General features: G+C 57.8%; 2 protein-coding genes across 3 annotated transcripts in view; one reads left to right on the top strand and one right to left on the bottom strand.

Annotated features, from left to right (window-relative positions):
• The window catches only part of SELENOI (selenoprotein I), a 36969-nt gene extending 25156 nt beyond the window's left edge, over positions 1-11813 (bottom strand). For both annotated transcript variants that reach the window (XM_074861227.1, XM_074861229.1), the window contains exon 1: positions 11664-11813. In XM_074861227.1, coding sequence (XP_074717328.1) covers positions 11664-11711 — 48 coding nt within the window. In that variant the 5' untranslated portion in view covers positions 11712-11813. The remainder of the gene's footprint in view (positions 1-11663) is intronic.
• LOC141940407 (uncharacterized) overlaps positions 1-22488 on the top strand; it is a 208476-nt gene that overhangs the window by 39151 nt on the left and 146837 nt on the right. The gene's annotated exons all lie outside the window — the stretch shown is intronic.

Here is a 22488-nt window from a genome sequence, read left to right as displayed (position 1 = left end):
TGAGGAAGATGAACCCTCAAGGGCCTGAGGCAAGGATGCAGTTAGAGGAGGATCAGCCTCTGGAGTGGGAATGGAGGGATCAGAGAAGGGACTTCAGGAAGGAACTACGGGGGGAGGAAGAAAAGGCAGAAGCAAAAATGCACCAACAGAAAACCTGTTATAATAACACTGCGACAGCCAGAAGACTTTCCAACCACTGCCAGAGCTGTTTCGGACTTCGAAAAGAGGGCTGAAGTACCTGAGGGGAAGGATCAGACCCAGCACAGGCAGTTTTGCAAGCCTGTTCTCAGTGCCAAAAGAGAACAGAAGAGACCAGGACGAGTATTGCATCACAACCCAGGGAGGGGGGCAGGGGACGAGGCAGCAGTCGCTCGCCATCCCCAGGCACACTTCAACCTCCACCCCGTGCCCTCCCGAGGGCATTCAGACCCCGCAGAGCACCACGAAGCCCGTCTCCTGCAGGGTCAGCGCAGCGGATCGGCCCTGCCAAGGCCACGAGCCTCCGGGGAGGTGCAGCTGCTTGCAAGATCACAGCCCCAGTCTCCTCTCCAGAGGACCACGAGGCCATGGCAGAACTGGGCCAAGCCCAGGGAAGAGCTGGGTTTGATGCCAACCAACCAACCAGGAGAACACACGGGTCGGTGCAAGAAAAGAGAATTCATTACAATCCCAGGAAAAAGAACTCAAGTTGAACTTTTAAGTAGACCTATCAAAGGAAAACACAAGCCCACGCACATCAGGAGATGATTACAGATGAAGCACTGCAGGGAAGGAGGGGGAAGATACCTTCAAGTTTCGACAGAACCTGTGTGAAAGGCACAAATGAAACATTTTTTTCCCAAAGCACGTAACCCTCTATAGCGTGCAACACTCTGCCTCTCTCTATCCCTCATCCCGCCTCTCCACAAAGAGGAAATTCACAATTAACAGGAAAAAGCTGCGTTACTTCGCAAGCCCTGACATCCTGCTTTGTGCAAGACTTGAAGCACAGCAAGTCAGGTCAAGCCCTAAGAACGTGGCCATTTTCTGAGCCAGCTACAGGAAGCGATACTTTAATTTCCACAATGCGCTCCGCTTCTCCTCCAAACCGTCCCAACAGCCAAATACTTGCTGCTAATTAGTGACTTCTATGATGGAGGTCTTGAAGCCAAGATTCAACATGCACCAATAAACACTGCAGTAAACTTTCAGTGCAATTAAGGAGCCCCAAGATGGGCTGACAAGCAGCCTACGCTATTTTTAAGTGACTGCAACCCGGCTCTCCTGCACACGCCACCCTCTGCGACAGGGCTAGCGAGGCTCCTCCAGCATGTGGAAAGGGGTCATACAGCCCCCCACACCCACACGTTTATCAGTGTCACCCACCTTCCTTTCCACGTCCCTATGGGTGTTCGTTTTGGGGCTGGCTCTGTGCTGACACTGCCAAGGGGGATGGGGGAACGCAGCAGAGCCGGAGCGCTCGGCCAGCTGTTGAGGGTGTGGGAGACACAGACAACCATCACAGCAGAGTCCCAGCAGGACAGCAAAGGAGAAAGGAGCGTGCAAAGATCAATCAGATAGCAAAAATATAGAGTAAATAACAGATTTTAAAATTTTTTTCTTTTTTTAAAGGGAACCTGAAGAGCAAAAGGCTGCTGCGCTCTGCTTCCTACTCCTCCATCGCACTCAGACCCGTGAGAAAGGCACCTGGTTTTAGCCGATGTCCCCAACCACCGGCTGGGGACATCCATCTTCTGTTTCAGGTGGGGCAAACGATGCAGAGGGATGCAGGCAGAGCAGGAGCTGCATCCTCCACCTGCACAGCAGGGAAGAGCCAGGAGGGCTCCCGCTGCGGGACAGGACAAGGACTCCCCTGCCCTCACCCATCGCGCACGTGGGCTGCCCAGTTCACGTCTTCAGGGGTAGGGACTGCAGGAAAAACCCCCTCAAGCAGCAGTGTAGAGCCAAAGGCAGTTCCCCTCCCCAGAAGAAGGTCATTTGCAGCAGCACAAGCATCACCCTGTGAGCATCAACCAAACCACCCAGAGAAGAGCAGCCCTGGCCCGACAGTCCTGCTGATGCAGCAGCTATTTGGCAGCCAAGCTGTGTGTCCCCGGGCAAGTCATCTTCTCACATCAAAATCCACAGAGGTTTGAAGTTCTTCCTAGGAAACCTCACAGGACCCACCACAGACTGAAGTAGGAGTAGGTTCCTGACCACAAAGGGCTTCATCACTGCCACTGTGGCTAAAAACGTGGTTCAGCACTGAACCAAAACGTGGTTCAGTATCTTTGATACAGAATCCCAGAATCATCTGGGTTGGAAAAGCCCTTGAAGATCCTCCAGTCCAACCATGAACCTCACACTGACCATTCCCAGCTCCACCAGATCCCTCAGCGCTGGGTCAACCCGACTCTTCAACCCTCCAGGGATGGGGACTCCCCCCCTGCCCTGGGCAGCCCATTCCAACGCCCAACAACCCCTTCTGCAAAGAAATCCTTCCTAAGAGCCAGTCTGACCCTGCCCTGGCGCAGCTTGAGGCCATTCCCTCTTGTCCTGGTGCTGGTTCCTTGGCTCAAGAGACTCATCCCCCCTCTCTGCACCCTCCTTTCAGGGAGTTGTAGAGGGCCATGAGGTCTCCCCTCAGCCTCCTCTTCTCCGCAGAGCAAAGGCCACTGCTCAGAAACCAGACCTGCAGCAGCAGCAAACCGCCCACCAAGCTGCCAGAAGCGATCTCAGGATTGTTCAAGACAAAGAGATGTCAACACACAGACTAGATCCTGGGAGCGGAACCAGCTCATCACTCATCAAAATTTTACAAGGCATGTCAGAAGCGTCTCTAGAAAGCAAGATAAATCCCTTCCCCTCATCGCCTTGCTTCACACAGAGCCAAAGCACAGCCAAGGCTCGTGAGCCAGGTTGTTTCCAGTTAACATATAAACGCTGCTGCTGGCTCCCCCAACTGCGGCAGCCGGGCAGGTTTCAGACCACAAGAGCTGCAAGGGACACACGAAGCTGGGCAGAGGTTCAAAACCCTGAATTGAACTGCAGAACAGGAGAAGGAAGAGGAAGTGCACCTCTAACTTTTACACCACTCATCTTACAGGTCATGGAGTCTAGGAGGACTTTGGGACTTCCTGGCAGCATCCTCCACAGCGCAGCAGAGTGGCACCTTGGGAAGCTGTTTAAAGGCAGACACAGACACACACACACACACAGAGTCTCAGAGCAATTAAAAGAGCCCTGGGGGAAGGAGTTAAGTGATTCAAGAACAGGGCTGGAAGGGCTCACACCCTCCATGCGAAGGATCCTGCAGGATGAGGCAAGTGGTTCATCTGGGGGTGAGGAAGACTGACCTATTAATTAATCCCCATGGCCTCCAGCCTCAAATCCAGATCTTTAGCATCAAAAAGCTTTCCTTTCTGCTGCTCTCGCTACCACTTTTGTTGTCATTCCACTGGTCTGAACTGCCACTGGCATACGCTGGTGTGTCTGCTCGGCAGAGCAAACCCTGCGGAGATCTCTTCAGGGCTCAGATTTCCAGAGCAGCCTATAAAAGCCCAGAGAGAGCTTCCAGCCATCTGCTTCCCGCAGCCCAGCATCTGTAGCCCTGCAATCCTCTGAAGTCAGAAGGCAAGAGGATTTCTTGAGGCTGGATGAGGGGAAGAGCACCCTCTTCTTCAGGGCAGAGTGGACCACGTGGGACCGGCTTATGGGCCCTACAGAAACCGTTCAATCCACAGCCAAAGCACGATACACGCACGGCTTGTGGATCTGCAACACCTGGCAGGTCAGCTGCTGGTGCTAGCTCGGGTTTGGGACAGATCAAGGAATTCCCACCAGGAAGAAGGGTGTAGAAAAGGGAGAAGAGCACCCATACTTTCCACAATTAAAAGAAATCCTTTACACTAGATGCCTGGCCCTTTGGTGCATTCAGCACACCAGGTCTGACCTGACACTGCGAGACAACCATCCTCGATACACTGCTGCAAACCCTGCAGTGAGCCTGCCCAGGAGATCCCTGCACATGAAGCCAGGGACCCCCATGGCAGAGCATGCCCAGGCCCCTGCTGTGCTCCACAGACCCCTCAGCCGCAGGATAAACTCAGCCCAGCTCGTTGTCCCACTCGGTGTCAGTGACCGGGTCACCTGCACGTCCTTGCCTTTATCTAGGAGCACAGCAAGAAGCTCTTGTGAACATCCTTTCCATCTGACACTGGGAATGAGGAATAGAGTAGTTTTCCTCTAAGAAAAGCCTGTAATAGCTTGAATGTTTGAAATGTGGGAAATACCTTCTATGGACGGGGTCTGCTACATGTGGATCGGAGGCCCATTTGATGCTACATCACCCAGGGTTCCCACCACCTAAAAGGGATTTAAGATTATCTGTACTATTCTCTCCTTCTAGCCTTAGCTTTAATAAACAGCACCTTACAGAGCCCGAATGCCTTTCTTATTAGGACAACAAACCAGCACCTCCTGGTGCAAAATCCGGGTTGACCCAGCACTGAGGGATCTGGTGGAGTTGAGAACGGTCAGTGTGAGGTTCATGGTTGGACCGGAGGAGCTTCAAGTGCTTTTTCCAACCGAGATGATTCTTTGAATCTCTGCTATGTATGAACCCACCACGGGGCTTGCCCGCCCTCAACCACACAGCTCTGCACAGCACAAGATGCCTTCCCCACCCTCAGGAACAAGCAGTCGGAGAAGAAAGAGCCCACATCACCCTTCGCTGCTGCTCTGGGCAGCTCCACGCCGTTCTCCTGCCAAGGCATTCGATGCTGGGACCTGCTGAGGTACTTCCCTCCACAGCGGGAGCACAGAACCAGCCCACAGCAGATCATCGGCCAAACCCACAGCGAAGCGCGGGTCGCTGCCGAGAGAAGCTGGGATGAGCAGAAAGTCGGGATGGTTTTTCTAGCGCTTAAGCATTCCTGGTCGCTGCCAAGCCTCAGCCCAGCAGGCATGAGGCAAAAGGACTTCATTTTACTGCCCACGCTGGTAAGGAGACAAAGACCCTCTTCACAAGAGCCCTTGGTGAGCGCGCTGCTGCCTGCCCCCCCCCACCCCGGTGCTGCTTGGGGTGTGTTACCCGGGGCTGCTGTCACCACCTCGTGCTCAGAAGCGAGGACACAGAAACAGAAGGATTTTAGGGCGCAGTAGTTTTGCTCTAAAAGGTACTTCCCAAGCCCAAATTCACCTTCCTCTTACTGAACTCACAGCTGCTCCCAAAGCTTCTGGGGCGAGACACCAGCCTGTCCCACCTTTGGACCCAACCACGCCACGTGGCAGCGCCTTCCCTCTCGCATCCCTCCCACGCCACACATGAGGAGAGGCACTTCCCATGTCCTCCTTCGCTGGCATTTCCACCAAACCATTACTCCTGAGGATAAGAGGTACCGCTAAGGAAAGCCCGAGGTCCAGAGGGCATCACGACAGAGGCTCGCACCTGCACTTCCACCCAGCTCACAGGGCGAGGAAAACACACAAGCAGAGACCACTCACACATGTGGCCAGAGCCTCATACACAGCACCCGTCGCTCGAGAACTCTCCCTGCTCCTACGTGAGCTGGATGAAAGAGCCATAGAGCGACCACACCGCTGGCTCTAAGACGTGCCCCAGGAAGGGCCATCAGTGACTCCATCGCAGCAGAAGACACCAGCACAGTGCAGGACTCCACAGGGTAGAGCTGAATAAAGCAGAATCACGAGCAGCTCAGAGAACACTGGGCAAGGAAAGGCTACAGGAAACGCAGGGCACGTGACTGGAATAGAAAAAGACAGTGACAAAGCATGGAGGCTGTCTGTAACTAAGAGGACATGTGAAGTTGTAGCGCTCTGCCCTCACTTGCAGCCAGTCTCACTTTCCACAGCTGCTTTCGGCACCGTGGCAGCCGCGAGCGCAGCCCCCCCCGACCCACTGAAATGAGCCACAAGAGTCACAATGCGATGCGCAGCTCATCGAGAGGCACGAGCAGAAGCAACGCGAGTGCTGTATGCAAGGCACGAAGCCATCCTTCCCCTCTCCGCTGCGCTGGCGAGGCTCCAGCTCGCACATCGCATCCAGCTCTGGGCACCACGCTCGGGAAAGGCAGAGACAGCTCAAACAAGGGAGAGTTGTTTGGGTTACTCTGTGAAAACATGACTCGAAGCAGTCTGGAGCGAAGAGAGGGGTAGGTCTTTCTCGTAGAGAAAGCAAAGTAGGAGCAGACACCTCTGCGAATGTTCCAGACAGTCCCATTTTTCCTCCCTCCCTGTAAATTTAGAGAAGGAGGTTGCCACACAGCCTGCCAGAAAGCAATTTGTAGGCAGGTTTTTAAGCAGATCATGACCTCTGGCATCCAACTGCAAGGTTTACACCCCAAAACAGCAGTGCCTGGCCACATCTTTCTTGGCAGAGGATGTTCAAGACTTCACAGTAACAGCGTGGCTGGTTTTGGCAGAGGACATTCAATACCCGACAACAGCAGAGCGTCTGGTTTGCTTTTTCTTCGGAAGGTCGACATGCGCATCCTGCTCCACAGCCTCAAAACAAGAGCTTTATTTTTGATATCGTGACCTCCACCCTGCCAGAAGCATCAATCATCTACACTAGGCTGGAGGAAGAGCTGGAGCAGACACACCGAGGATTTATCCAGCTCTCCAACCGCCACGTACAGCACCTCCTCGGGGGAAGCCTCGGCACGCCGCCGCCGGGCAGGGATGGAATACAGCAGCTACAAAGGATGTATTTGTTCCGGCAGAGAAACCCTGCCTGCCCATTTTAGGTCAGCTTCACTTAAATTGTCTCCACAGGCACATAAACTGCACCCAAATGACAGTCTCCTACTGGAGGAGTGTTAGAGGTACCATTAAAAACCCTCCGCTAACGCTGCGCTTTTTGCTGCACGGCTTCCTCTGGCCGAGGAGCTCTTCAGTGTCCCTCCAAGAGCAGCTAAAGGACGGTTCCCTCCGCACCCCAACACGCCAGCCTGCGACAGAAGGAGTGTACACCTCCCTCTCCCCCAGCCAGGAGAAATGTGCACGCCGCAAAGCAAAAACCATCTGGCCTCTCGACTCGCTGCTTCCCATATGTGCTCCTGGCAGCAGCAGGAGGAGTAAAGCAGCCAGGGCTGGAGAAAGCTGTGGATCATCTTGCATGAAGCTCTTCTGCTCCTGCTCTATCAGCTCCAGGGACACGAGCTCCTCTCTGAGGACATGTTGCTTCCCTCGGACACATGTTGCCTCCTCCACATCCCCCCCGAATCGGCTCGCTCTCCTCCAAATCTAGCACGTGCGGGCTGGAGACCTTCTGCCAGGCCCAGCTTAGCGGTTGAGGCAGAGCCAAAGGCTGCAGAGCCTCTTGCAGCTGGAACTGGAGAGTCTTGGGTTCTGACCATGCCTTTTTTGGCTGGTCCCACCAAAAAGTAACCACTCATCCTAGCTGCCTTCCAGCTACACCGGCTTCGGGTACATACTCAAGCGACGCAACGTGAGCCACCTTCTCAGGTGACCTGCTGTGCTGCTGCCACACACTGACCTCTTACACTGCGGTTAAAAACACAGGCCTACTTTGGGGACAAGGCAGAGAAAGCAGATTGACAGCGGCTAATTTACGAGGAGCGGCTGAGGGAACTGGGGTTGTTTAGTCTGGAGAAGAGGAGGCTGAGGGGAGACCTCATGGCCCTCTACAACTCCCTGACAGGAGGGTGCAGAGAGGGGGGATGAGTCTCTTGACCCAAGGAACCAGCGCCAGGACAAGAGGGAATGGCCTCAAGCTGCGCCAGGGCAGGGTCAGACTGGCTCTTAGGAAGGATTTCTTTGCAGAAGGGGTTGTTGGGCGTTGGAATGGGCTGCCCAGGGCAGGGGGGGAGTCCCCATCCCTGGAGGGGTTGAAGAGTCGGGTTGACCCAGCGCTGAGGGATCTGGTGGAGTTGGGAACGGTCAGTGTGAGGTTCATGGTTGGACTGGAGGAGCTTCAAGGGCTTTCCCAACCGAGATGATTCTGTGATTTACTCTCCTGTTATTTCATGTTGCCATCCATACACATCCCACACTGCTCCCTCCTTGCTCCATCCGTTTGGGGTGAGTTTACCCCGTTGTGGAAGTTTTCTGGGCAAGAAGAGTTAGTTGTACCCAGATCAACCAGCTTTTCATCAACGGAGCAGTGACAGATCTAGAGTCACACCTTCCAGGCAAGGAAAGGGCAGAGCAGGACAAGCCTCAATGCCTAAAGCAAGGCTGGAATATGTGACCCAGTATCTGAGATTTGTGCCTGGATCAGCCGCTTTCTCAAGGCTAAAATAGCAAAGGAAAAAAAAAGCTCCCCAAGCAAACAAGACCCGTAGAAAGGGAGCACTGCAGAGACTGACCGGGGCTTCACTACCTGCTGCAGCAGCCCGGTGTGTCAGCAGGGATTCCTCTCCTTAATACAGTTTATTTTGATCTCCAGCAAAGCGCTGTCACCCGCAGGTACCGGTGTTGCCGAGCACATGAAGATGAGGCACCAGTGCAGGGCAGAAACGATGCTCTTTGAGCGCTGAGTGTGAACCCACCCGCTCTTATCAAAGTTCCTGTTGACTCAATAAAACCACAATCTCTCCAGCAAAGCTACTTCTGCCCAGTAAGACCCAACTCCTGCCCGCAGGGCGTACAGAGCTTTATTGCTCTCTGCCTGCTGGTGCAGCTGTGCCAGGCTGGGAGTGATTCCTCCATCAGAGACCTACTTGCACATTTCAGCCCCGTGCCACCCAAACCAAGGCGAGTAAGCACAACACCAGTGCGTAACTGGTGACGGGAAGCGGCCGATGCTGCCCACGCCATGCTTTATATGCTAGATCATAGAATCATCGAATCACAGAGTGGTTTGGGTGAGAAGGGACCTTAAAGACCATCTAGTCCCATTCCCCTGCCACCGGCAGGGACACCTTCCACTAGCCCAGGTTGCCCAAAGCCCCGTCCAACCTGGCCTTGAACCCTTCCAGGCAGGGGGGAGCCACAGCTCCTGTGCCAGGGCCTCACCCCCCTCACAGGGAAGAATTTCTTCTTAATATCTAATCTAAACCTCCCCTCTTTCAGTTAAAAACCATTACCCCTCATCCTATCCCTCCCCCTGATCAAGAGTCCCTCCCCCCTTTCCTGTAGCCCCTTTCAGTCCTGGGAGGCCGCTCTAAGGTCTCCCCGGAGCCTTCTCTTCTCCAGCTGAACCCCCCAACTCTCTCAGCCTGTCCTCACAGGGGGGTGCTCCAGCCCCCCGAGCATCTTCGTGGCCTCCTCTGGCCCCACTCGAGCAGGTCTGTGTCTTTCTTACACTGGGGGTCCCAGATGAGACTTTCCTCCTCGCTCTGGTCTGTATTTAGGATCCGGTTCATAGATTTAACTGCAACAGTGTTTCCATCAGAGGCATCTCCAGAAAGACCATCACCTGGGAGCGGGTCTTTGCTGCCTGCTACACAAACGAGAAGGTGGCTGCAGTTGCCCGGACCCTCCCAAGTTCAACTGCCAGCACCGTCTGTAGAGGGTGGAAACCCCCTTCTCACCGAACAGGTCCTGAGAGGGAAGGTGGCAGCACCACAAATCCCTCCAGCACTACTGGAAACAGGCTGAACACACGATAGTCTCCCTCTTTAAGCAAAAGCATTGTCTTCACAGAGGCAAAATTAGTCACTCCAGGAGGCCTGGCTCAAAGCTGAGTGCATTCTGCTTACCTTTTCCCAGCACCCACACAAAATCACTATCTTGCACTGCCTTTCTAAACACAAAGTTTACTCACGAATCCCCATACAATCCGTCTTCCACAGGAAGCCTCATGCAATCCGTCACGTTGGTCAAACTCGCTCTACCGAGTCTATTTATCTCCACCCCATCAGCTCTGAGTGTGCTAAAGGAAAGTGTGAGCAAGCCCTGACCACCCCAGCCCCCCTAGACTGCTCCAGGAGGAGACCAGACCCACACTGTGAGTCTCACCCAGCTGCACAGGACAGCACGTCACCTGCTTCGCTCCCTGAACGCCTCACACTTGTCCTAACTGTCCCGCATGCTTAAACGACACCCCATGAACCACCCTAGAAGGACGGCTGCAGCGTGGCCCGATGTGATAGATCCTAGAACAAGAGCAAAGCAAAGGAGACGAGGCAGAACCTTTCAGCTTCACTGCTGGTGTGGGAGAAGAAAAAATATGGCGAACGCCCTCCCCTCCACATAAACACACAACCCAGTGTTCCCCTGGGTTAAGGATGCCACATATTTTGGCCCCAAATCAGCCCCTAGGGATTTAAACTGCCACGCTCAGCGCTCACAGCAAGTTTCTTCAAAGGGCTCCAGTGCTTTGAATGAGACGCAGACCACCACGGGGACGATATCTGGCACGTTTCTGTGGGTCTGACAGTGCAGGGAGCAGCCCCGGGGCAGGAGCCCCGCGGTCCTGAGCTAAACACGGGGGGAGCCCCTGGACTGGCCGCGCTCCCACAGCAATGCAGACCCGCATGCACTCCCAGTTCCCACCCCCATGGCCCCTTCACAGCACAAGCTGGCACCTTGCTGCCTGCAGTGACATGTCACAGCCACCTCGACCACCCAGGAAGAGGTTTGGGTTGGGGTGGGGGGGACACAGGCAAGCTGCCACAGCACCACTGCCAATCACACCTACACGGTGCCACCCACTCCTAGGGCCAGACTTGGGGGGAGCACACACATATCCAATGTGATCACAGTAACGTTGTACCGTGGGGTACCATAGACCGTGAAGGTGTGTCCCCACCCCAGGAGCACGGCTGGGGGAGCACAGCCAGCACACGATCACACTGCCACCACCCCATGCTCTGCTGTCCCCCACTGCAGCCTGTCCTTCTTCCCCGGGGTGGGGGGGAGGAAACAGCTTGGGGGTGCTGGACGTTGTACCCTGCAACATCGCACACCCCATCCTTGTCCCTGCTGGGAAACAGGCTGGCGGGGGGGGGGCAGTTTGCAGACCCCTTGACTCGCTGCGGGGCACACAATGGTCCCCCTGTCCCCTCCCGCAAGGAGGGGTTCCCACGTCCTCACTGCACCCAGCACCCCCCCGTGAAACAGCTTGGGAGGAGGGGGGAGGAGCGGGGACAAGCATTTTATTACACCGCATTGCACTGGCCCCCACGGCACGGCCCACCCGGGGAACGGTGCGTGGGGTGGAGGCCTGCACGGAGCCGAGCACCCACCGCACTGCCCCGAACCTCACCGCACCCGGGGGGGGGGGGGGGGGGCGATACACACACTACACACTTCATATAACCACCCGCCCACTGCACGGCACCGCCCCCCCACAGCACCGGGCCCCACTGCGGCTGCCCCCCCACGCCCCCCACGGCACCGGGCCCCACGGCTTCCCCTCCACGGCGCCAGGACCTCTGGCAGCCCTCGCCGCCCCCCCGCTACGGCACAAAGTTCCACTGCAGCTCCCCCCCGCCCCCCTTCCCACAAACCCGGGGTCCAACAGCACCTCCCGCCCGCCACGGCACCGGGTCCCGCGCCACCCCTCCCCTCAGCACTGAACCCCCACACTCCCCCCCCACACCGCAGCCCCCCCCTCACGTATCTCCCTTCCAAACGCCGTCCCCCATGAGCCCCCGCCCCGTGTCCGTGTCCCCCCCCCCCCTCACGGGGCCAGGCCCCGAGGCGCCCCCCGGAGCCCCACAACCAGCCCCCCCCCCGCACCCTCCCCTCGGTACCTTGTACTTGCCGAAGCCGGCCAGCTGCTCGGCGGTCACGTACTCCATGGCGGCCCCCCCGCCTGGTCCCGGTTACCGTCCCGGTCCCGGTCCCGGTCCCGCCGCTCCGCGCCCGCCCAGGCCCCCTCCGGCCGCCGTAACCCGCCTCTCGCCGCCCGCATCGGCCCACCCGGCGTGGCCGTGACGTCACCACGGCGTCACCAGGGCGCCACGCCCGCGCACAGCTGGCGGGAGGGCGCCACCGAGCGGGCGGGAGGGCGCCGGGGGGAGCGCTCGGCCGGTGCGGACGGCTCAAAAAAAGGGATTTTTTTTTTTTTTCTTGCGAATAAAAACCTGGGGAGGTCCCGCAGGGGTAGAGCCCGCCGCGAGCGGAGAGGAGGGTGAGGCGGGCCTGCCCTGGGCACCTCTCCGATGAGGGGACAGAATCCCGGAATCATCCGGGTTGGAAAAGCCCTTGAAGCTCCTCCAGTCCAACCCTGAACCTCACCCTGACTGTTCCCAACTCCACCAGATCCCTCAGCGCTGGGTCAACCCGACTCTTCAACCCCTCCAGGGATGGGGACTCCCCCCCTGCCCTGGGCAGCCCATTCCATTCAGTGGGCACCTGGGCAACTCCTAGAATGGGAAAAGTAAGATAAGGGGGAGCTCGAAGAAAGAGACACAGAGACCCTATTGTAGGAGGATGATTCTGCTGATTTAGGAAGGAGGCATCTGGACTTTACTTCACAGCGCTCGCTCTGGACAGAGGGTCAGCTGGCGACCAGCGTGAAGAAGACTGCTTACTTCTTCCCTCGACCAGCAAAGACCCTCACCCTATTTTCACTACACGTGCTGGGACTGCGTAAATGAATTCTGGGAACTCCTTATCCTAAGACACCCCTTTCTAGGAAATCGAATGAATATCTACGATGCGTGTGTCTGTAAAGCGATGTCCCTTACTCCTTCTTGGGAGCCCGTATGGTGGAGAATCCCCAGGGCCACCCCAGCGCTGCTGATAAAGAATATCTGCTTGACAGGGAAGAACTTGACTGTTGAGTGAATTTCTTTGTTTCAGGTGAAAAGAGCCAATGAGCTGAGCTGTCCAGTCACCCTGTTACTGCAGTTGGTGCCCCGCAGCCCCCGGGCTCTGGAAGGGGGCAGGAGGCAGGAGGCAGGGTGCAGGCAGGCACAGTCCCTGCCTGCTCTGGCAGGAGCAGCTCTGGGCCAAGCAAACGTCCCCGTCGTGGTGCTTACGGACGCGGGGCCGGACAGAGGGGACAAAGCCCGGGGGAGCTGGGAGCCAGGACCTGGGGGAGACCCGGCAGAGGAGCCGGGGGGGTCAGCAAGGGACCCAAAGGGGAGGTTTGGCAAAGGGACGGGGGAGAAGGCGCATCAAGGGCTGGGTAAAGAACCACGGCACCAGGGATGGAGACAAGATACTTTAATTTTTTTATTTTTCACGTGGGTTCACCCCAGGGAGGTTCCCATCCCTACAGCCCTGTCCTGGTTTTGGCCAGGGTAGAGATAACTTTCCTTGGGCTGAGAGGGAGCACAGCTGAAGGGCTGGGTCCTGATCGATCCTTGGAGCATTCCATGTCATGTGACGTCAAAGCTGAGCATATAGGTGGGCGCCTGCTCTCCCATCTTCTTTTTCTGTCCCCCCTCTATTTCACCACGTTGGGGAGGGAGCAAACAACTGCTCACGTGGCGATTTGCTACCGGCTGCGTTCAAACCACAACCACCCCCTGTGGTGGTTTAATCCCTGCCGGGGTCTGAGACCACGCGGCCGCTGCCCCTCCCCCACAAAGGGAGTAAAATACAAAGCCCCGAGACTGAGATAAGGAAAGGTTTAATACAACAGAGCAACAGCAACACAACAAAGAACAGAGCAAGATATCTACCAACACAGCAGTGAGAGAAAACCCGGCTGCGCCAACCCCACGCGATCACCGATTCTTCCCGCGCTCTGGTGCCTGGACGTGATGTCAGCATGGCATATGAATAACCCGGCTAGAGCTTCCTCCCCCACTGCTGGGGAAACTTAACCCTATCCTGGCTAAACCAGGACACCCCCCATCTGCTGTCTCCGGGGTGCCCGCTGGAATCAGCATTGGTGTTGCCTCGGGGGCTTGCGGAAGCGCCTGCGGCAGGACTGGCAGCGCCGTTGCCACCAGGCCTTGGTACCCCTGCAGAGCTGGGCACAGCCCTCCCACGCCCGGCCACGCGTCCTGCCCGCGGGCACCCGCTGCTGGGGACTGGGCTCCGCTGGGCTGCTCCTGCCCGGAGCCGCCGGGATGGTGCTGCCCAGGCTCACGGGGCTGCTGCTGCCCGACTTCACGGGGCTGCTCCCGTCCATCTCCAAGGACTCCACGTTGGGAATCCTTGTCTCCTTGTCCCCATCCTCAGCCCTGTCGGTGTCCATGTGCGGCACCGGCAGCTCCGCTCCATTGCTCCGCAGCCATATTTCGATCACCAGCGTCCGCAGGCGGGCGTGGGGACTGCCGGGGGCCGGCTCCACATCCCTGGGTGTCTGCGCCTTGTCCCCCTCATCCCCAGGGACCTGCTCTTGCCTGGTCCCTGCTGACTGCTCCAGTGGGGGGTCCTGGCCCAGGGCTGCTCCCAGGTTCTCCACCAGCCCCTGATCTTCCTCCGGGGACTGGGCGGGTCCCGAGCGCTTTTGCGCCGCCAGCTCCGCCATGGCACCGGGGCAGGGCTCCTGGAAGGAGCAGAGGGTGTCCACGGAACTGGAGCTGCTCGTCGAGAGGGAGCTCAGGGACGATATCCGGGGTAGTGGGCACAGGCGCTCCATGCTCGGTGCCTTCGCGCTGTCACTGCAGAGGAGGAGAGGGAGGTGAACCTGCTGCACCCCGGCCCCTCCGGCGGGATGGGCAGGGCTGCCCAGCGTGGGCAGGGCACGGGCTGAGGGTCTGGGGCAGGATCTGGGGGTCTCCCCCAGCACTCACCATGTCTCCAGGCTTGGTGTGGGCTCCTTCCTTCCTCTGTGCTTCGGTAGAGAAGCCTCCGAGAAAGCCAACAGAGCGAGCTCAGGCCTGCCATGAGGTTTGCAGGGTGCTTGGGGCCAGGTCGAAAAAACCAACTGTCTGCACGGATACCCCGTGCCATGCCCTGCTGCACCATGTTCGGCCGTGTCATGCCATGACATGGGTTCCCACGCCGTGCCATGCCATTCCATGCCATACTGTGTTGTAGCCTCCCATGACATTCTGTGGCATGTCATGCTCTGCCATACTATGCCATCATGCTTTGCCGTGCCATGCAGTGTTGCACCATGATGCTGTCTCACGCCGTGCCACACCATGCTGTGTTGCACCATGATGCCGTCCCACGCCGTGCCGTGTGCTGTGCAGTTGGGCCATGCCGTGCCACACGGTGCCATGCCATGCCATTTCCAGTCTGCTTGGTGCCAGGGCCGCTCACTCCTCAGGTTCTCCAGCTCAGCTTCCACTGTCATCCATCGTTTTGTCTCCTGCCTCTTCCTCTGCAGGACCACAAGAGCTGGGTGAGACGGGAGCACCTCCCAGGCCCACAGCACCCTACACCACCCCACAGCACAGCCCCCCACCCCACCCCACGCCATCCCACCCCCCGGTGCAGCGCGGTGCACCCGTCACCTACCCATAACCAGTAGGCCGCCAACATGGCGCCAACCAGGAGGAACAGCAGGATGAGCATCACTAGCGGCAGCATCTCGGCCGAGGTGGGCCCGTTGCCACACGCCATGATTGTGGGCCCAGTGCGGCTGCGGCCTTTTATTTTGGGGCAGGTGGGCGGAGCCCCTTTGTGACCTCACGGGGTGGCTGGAGCCCCCTTTGTGACATCACGTGCTGGGCAGAGCCCCCTTTGTGACACCCAGCAGCCACTCCTGCCATGTCCTTCCCCCTGCGAGGAGGGGCTGGGGTGTCCCCCTCAAAATCACAGTATCCCAGAATCATCTCAGTTGGAAAAGCCCTTGAAGCTCCTCCAGTCCAACCCTGAACCTCACCCTGACCGTTCCCAACTCCACCAGATCCCTCAGCGCTGGGTCAACCCGACTCTTCAACCCCTCCAGGGATGGGGACTCCCCCCCTGCCCTGGGCAGCCCATTCCATTCAGTGGGCACCTGGGCAACTCCTAGAATGGGAAAAGTAAGATAAGGGGGAGCTCGAAGAAAGAGACACAGAGACCCTATTGTAGGAGGATGATTCTGCTGATTTAGGAAGGAGGCATCTGGACTTTACTTCACAGCGCTCGCTCTGGACAGAGGGTCAGCTGGCGACCAGCGTGAAGAAGACTGCTTACTTCTTCCCTCGACCAGCAAAGACCCTCACCCTATTTTCACTACACGTGTTGGGACTGCGTAAATGAATTCTGGGAACTCCTTATCATAAGACACCCCTTTCTAGGAAATCTAATGAATATCTACGATGCGTGTGTCTGTAAAGCGATGTCCCTTACTCCTTCTTGGGAGCCCGTATGGTGGAGAATCCCCAGGGCCACCCCAGCGCTGCTGATAAAGAATATCTGCTTGACAGGGAAGAACTTGACTGTTGAGTGGATTTCTTTGTTCCAGGTGAAAAGAGCCAATGAGCTGAGCTGTCCAGTCACCCTGTTACTGCAGTTGGTGCCCCGCAGCCCCCGGGCTCTGGAGGGGGGCAGGAGGCAGGAGGCAGGGTGCAGGCAGGCACAGTCCCTGCCTGCTCTGGCAGGAGCAGCTCTGGGCCAAGCAAACGTCCCCGTCGTGGTGCTTACGGACGCGGGGCCGGACAGAGGGGACAAAGCCCGGGGGAGCTGGGAGCCAGGACCTGGGGGAGACCCGGCAGAGGAGCCGGGGGGGTCAGCAAGGGACCCAAAGGGGAGGTTTGGCAAAGGGACGGGGGAGAAGGCGCATCAAGGGCTGGGTGGAAGAACCACGGCACCAGGGATGGAGAAAAGATACTTTAATTTTTTTATTTTTCACGTGGGTTCACCCCAGGGAGGTTCCCATCCCTACAGCCCTGTCCTGGTTTTGGCCAGGGTAGAGATAACTTTCCTTGGGCTGAGAGGGAGCACAGCTGAAGGGCTGGGTCCTGATCGATCCTTGGAGCATTCCATGTCATGTGACGTCAAAGCTGAGCATATAGGTGGGCGCCTGCTCTCCCATCTTCTTTTTCTGTCCCCCCTCTATTTCACCACGTTGGGGAGGGAGCAAACAACTGCTCATGTGGCGATTTGCTACCGGCTGCGTTCAAACCACAACCACCCCCTGTGGTGGTTTAATCCCTGCCGGGGTCTGAGACCACGCGGCCGCTGCCCCTCCCCCACAAAGGGAGTAAAATACAAAGCCCCGAGACTGAGATAAGGAAAGGTTTAATACAACAGAGCAACAGCAACACAACAAAGAACAGAGCAAGATATCTACCAACACAGCAGTGAGAGAAAACCCGGCTGCGCCAACCCCACGCGATCACCGATTCTTCCCGCGCTCTGGTGCCTGGACGTGATGTCAGCATGGCATATGAATAACCCGGCTAGAGCTTCCTCCCCCACTGCTGGGGAAACTTAACCCTATCCTGGCTAAACCAGGACACCCCCCATCTGCTGTCTCCGGGGTGCCCGCTGGAATCAGCATTGGTGTTGCCTCGGGGGCTTGCGGAAGCGCCTGCGGCAGGACTGGCAGCGCCGTTGCCACCAGGCCTTGGCACCCCTGCAGAGCTGGGCACAGCCCTCCCACGCCCGGCCACGCGTCCTGCCCGCGGGCACCCGCTGCTGGGGACTGGGCTCCGCTGGGCTGCTCCTGCCCGGAGCCGCCAGGATGGTGCTGCCCAGGCTCACGGGGCTGCTGCTGCCCGACTTCACGGGGCTGCTCCCGTCCATCTCCAAGGACTCCACGTTGGGAATCCTTGTCTCCTTGTCCCCATCCTCAGCCCTGTCGGTGTCCATGTGCAGCACCGGCAGCTCCGCTCCATTGCTCCGCAGCCATATTTCGATCACCAGCGTCCGCAGGCGGGCGTGGGGACTGCCGGGGGCCGGCTCCACATCCCTGGGTGTCTGCGCCTTGTCCCCCTCATGCCCAGGGACCTGCTCTTGCCTGGTCCCTGCTGACTGTTCCAGTGGGGGGTCCTGGCCCAGGGCTGCTCCCAGGTTCTCCACCAGCCCCTGATCTTCCTCCGGGGACTGGGCGGGTCCCGAGCGCTTTTGCGCCGCCAGCTCCGCCATGGCACCGGGGCAGGGCTCCTGGAAGGAGCAGAGGGTGTCCACGGAACTGGAGCTGCTCGTCGAGAGGGAGCTCAGGGACGATATCCGGGGTAGTGGGCACAGGCGCTCCATGCTCGGTGCCTTCGCGCTGTCACTGCAGAGGAGGAGAGGGAGGTGAACCTGCTGCACCCCGGCCCCTCCGGCGGGACGGGCAGGGCTGCCCAGCGTGGGCAGGGCACGGGCTGAGGGTCTGGGGCAGGATCTGGGGGTCTCCCCCAGCACTCACCATGTCTCCAGGCTTGGTGTGGGCTCCTTCCTTCCTCTGTGCTTCGGTAGAGAAGCCTCCGAGGAAGCCAACAGAGCGAGCTCAGGCCTGCCATGAGGTTTGCAGGGTGCTTGGGGCCAGGTCGAAAAAACCAACTGTCTGCACGGATACCCCATGCCGTGCCCTGCTGCACCATGTTCGGCCGTGTCATGCCATGACATGGGTTCCCACGCCGTGCCATGCCATTCCATGCCATGCTGTGTTGTAGCCTCCCATGACATTCTGTGGCATGTCATGCTCTGCCATACTATGCCATCATGCTTTGCCGTGCCATGCAGTGTTGCACCATGATGCTGTCCCACGCCGTGCCACACCATGCTGTGTTGCACCATGATGCCGTCCCACGCCGTGCCGTGTGCTGTGCAGTTGGGCCATGCCGTGCCACACGGTGCCATGCCATGCCATTTCCAGTCTGCTTGGTGCCAGGGCCACTCACTCCTCAGGTTCTCCAGCTCAGCTTCCACTGTCATCCATTGTTTTGTCTCCTGCCTCTTCCTCTGCAGGACCACAAGAGCTGGGTGAGACGGGAGCACCTCCCAGGCCCACAGCACCCTACACCACCCCACAGCACAGCCGCCCACCCCACAGCACAGCCCCCCACCCCACCCCACGCCATCCCACCCCCCGGTGCAGCGCGGTGCACCCGTCACCTACCCATAACCAGTAGGCCGCCAACATGGCGCCAACCAGGAGGAACAGCAGGATGAGCATCACTAGCGGCAGCATCTCGGCCGAGGTGGGCCCGTTGCCACACGCCATGATTGTGGGCCCAGTGCGGCTGCGGCCTTTTATTTTGGGGCAGGTGGGCGGAGCCCCTTTGTGACCTCACGGGGTGGCTGGAGCCCCCTTTGTGACATCACGTGCTGGGCAGAGCCCCCTTTGTGACACCCAGCAGCCACTCCTGCCATGTCCTTCCCCCTGCGAGGAGGGGCTGGGGTGTCCCCCTCAAAATCACAGTATCCCAGAATCATCTCAGTTGGAAAAGCCCTTGAAGCTCCTCCAGTCCAACCCTGAACCTCACCCTGACCGTTCCCAACTCCACCAGATCCCTCAGCGCTGGGTCAACCCGACTCTTCAACCCCTCCAGGGATGGGGACTCCCCCCCTGCCCTGGGCAGCCCATTCCAATGCCCAACAACCCCTTCTGCAAAGAAATACTTCCCAAGAGCCAGTCTGACCCTGCCCTGGCGCAGCTTGAGGCCATTCCCTCTTGTCCTGGCGCTGGTTCCTTGGCTCAAGAGACTCATCCCCCCTCTCTGCACCCTCCTTTCAGGGAGTTGGAGAGGGCCATGAGGTCTCCCCTCAGCCTCCTCTTCTCCAGACTAAACCCCCCCAGTTCCCTCAGCCACTCCCCATCAGACCTGTGCTCCAGACCCTGCACCAGCTCCGTTGCCCTTCTCTGGACACGCTCGAGTCATTCAATGGCCTTTTTGGAGTGAGGGGCCCAAAACTGAACCCACTCATCAAGTGGCGGCCTCCCCAGTGCCAAGTCCAGGGGTAAGATCCCTTCCCTGTCCCTGCTGGCCACGCTATGGCTGATACAAACCAGGGTGCCATTGGCCTTCTGGGCCACCTGGGCACACTGCTGGCTCATTATCAATCCCCCCCAGGTCCCTCTCTGACTGGCAGCTGTCCAGCCACTCTTCCCCAAGCCTATAGCGCTGCTGGGGGTTGTTGTGGCCCAAGGGCAGCACCGGGCATTTGGCCTCAGCCCATCGCTCCAGCCTGTCCAGGTCTCTCTGCAGAGCCTCCCTACTCTTGAGCAGATCAACACTCCCACGTAACTTGGAGGCGATGGAGGCTTGCCTCCCGCCTGTGTTAGGCCAGGCTCGCAGCCTCCCTGGGGGCTGCCAGCCTCTCTCTCCAGGCCTGTGGGCCAGGAGGAGGTCTTGGGTTCAAAAGAAACACCTCCTCAGGGGAAGGAGAAGGAGCCAGGGCTGCCCTGGGGAGCTCCTGAGGGCACTGGTGGCCTTTACAGCGTGAGGTTTAACAGCTGGACTCGATCTTGAAGTTGTCTTTTCCAACCTAAACAATTCTGTGATTCTTCGTATCTTCCCCCATGCGCCTCATCCCCCATCACTGTTCAGCGGGGAATTGTGGGATTTCATGACTTTCCGCCAAGTGGAAAGAAAAGCATCAACATTTTCAGTTTCCCATCTCATAGGAACATCTGCTCAGTCCCAGCCCTGCTTGTTCCCCATGTGCGTTTTGCTGCAGTTTTATCATTTTTCCTTTAAAGGAAAGTGTAAGAGAAAGATGGTCCAAAGGGGTCAGAACAGGGGGAACCTTCCCAATGCAGCTTGGACCAGGAGCATCCCAGGCTCCATGAACGCTGAGGCCAGGACTAGCAGGGAAAACCCAGGAGTAGGTAGGGCAGGGCTGGGGTGAGGGGAACCGATGGGCTCCACAGGGAGCCCGTCTGTGTCCCACTGGCTCCAGGGACAGGTGGGACAAGGGATATATATTTGGGATCCCACGGGATGGGGGGAAATGGGAGGGGACACACAGGGAGGAGGGATGGGAATGATAGAGCAAGGAGGGGGAGGAGAAGATAAGGCACGGAAGGGGAGAAGAAAAAGTGAAAGCAAAGTTGGTACGCTCAGATCTCGCCATCTCCACTTCCAGCACCGCCCTGGCCTCCTCCCAGGCTGTCACCCCAGCCCCAGCCCTGCCACCTACCTTCTCCAGCCCCCATCTCTCCCGCCACGTGCACCAGACAGACCCTCACCAGGCAATTCCTGGTCAGTTTTACATTCACATCCCACCATCACCAGGTCTTTTGCCTTCACTCATGACTTCCTTTGAGCGAGTCAGTGTCACTGAGAGCCTTAGTTATAAACCTCCCTTGTTAGGACAGGCTGAGAGAGTTGGGGGGTTTCAGCTGGAGAAGAGAAGGCTCCGGGGAGACCTTAGAGCGGCCTCCCAGGACTGAAAGGGGCTACAGGAAAGGGGGGAGGGACTCTTGATCAGGGGGGAGGGGTGGGATGAGGGGGAACGGTTTTAAACTGAAAGAGGGGCGATTTAGGTTAGATGTAAGGAAGAAATTCTTCCCTGGGAGGGGGGTGAGGCCCTGGCACAGGTTGCCCAGAGAAGCTGTGGCTGCCCCCTCCCTGGAAGGGTTCAAGGCCAGGTTGGACGGGGCTTTGGGCAACCTGGGCTAGTGGAAGGTGGCCCTGCCCGGGGCAGGGGGGTGGCACTGGATGGGCTTTAAGGTCCTTTCCCACCCAAACCAGTCTGTGATTTGATGATCCTATGAACCGTTGTAGACAGGGACAGCTACTGCACCTCTTTGTGATGGCAGGTTTTCATTTCTTCCCACAGCAATGTCTGGAAGGAAGGACATGCCAGATGATCCCTCTGAGGGAGACACAGGCCAAAGTGACAGGCAGAGACACCAAAAGGCCTGGGCCTCCACACAGATAACTGGCTCCCTGCACTGAAGAAGGAGCTGGGAGTTACTGGCACACAGGCCTTGAGACATCTGAAAGATGAAGATTACCTAAAGCTTGCAAGCAGTGCACAGTACACTTGGGAGAAAAAAAGCCCTGGAAAAGTGTTTCAGGCACATGGCAAGGTGAGGGTACCAGCATGGAGCCCCCAGGCCCAAGGCCATCCTACTCACCAGCTGGTCCAGCTTGGAGTTTGCTGGTGCTCAGCCCTTCACTCACCTCATTCACACCGGTCCCCCCAGGTAGTTTGTTTTCAGGACACACACCGTCCCCACCCCAGCGGCTGTAGGTTAAAGACCCCCTCCTTGCTCCAGTAGCTGGCTCTGAGACCCCCACACTCACTCCCGTAGTGGCACTGGGACCCCACTCACTCCCGCAGCTGCACCACGGGCCAGAGGCACCTGCACTCCCAGTCTGACTCTAGTAGCTGGCCCCAAATCCACTCGCACACACACAGCTCTCCACCGGTAACAGGCACTTAGTCCTTGCAGCACACACTCACGCTGCTGAGGTTTGTTTCCTGTCATTGTCTCCATGTCTGTTTTGTCAGGTCTGTGTCTTGGTACATTTTGGGTTTGGTTCCCCTTTTTTCGCTTAGTTTTCCAGCTGCCCAGCTCCCCGATCAAAAAACCTCACCGGTGTAGTGCTAGGGCCTGAATAATAGGCCTCTAGATGAACCTCACAACTAAACGTTATCTATTATTAGTATCTGCGAAGTAGTAAAATCTGCACTACCATTAGCGTTAATTATTAGTATCTGATCATTAACGAAATACGTATGCTCACTAGTGAAAGATGTAGCTTAGACAAAACATAATCAGCAGTGAGGATGAAATGCTGAGAGAATGTATCCAACTGCCCTTGCTCAGCCTCCTTCAAGGCCGAGACCCCAAGTGTT

This window comes from Strix uralensis, chromosome 3, assembly GCF_047716275.1.
Source record: "Strix uralensis isolate ZFMK-TIS-50842 chromosome 3, bStrUra1, whole genome shotgun sequence".
Taxonomy (NCBI): domain Eukaryota; kingdom Metazoa; phylum Chordata; class Aves; order Strigiformes; family Strigidae; genus Strix; species Strix uralensis.
Note: the sequence above shows the minus strand (reverse complement) of the source record. Positions and strands in the feature narration are given on the sequence as shown.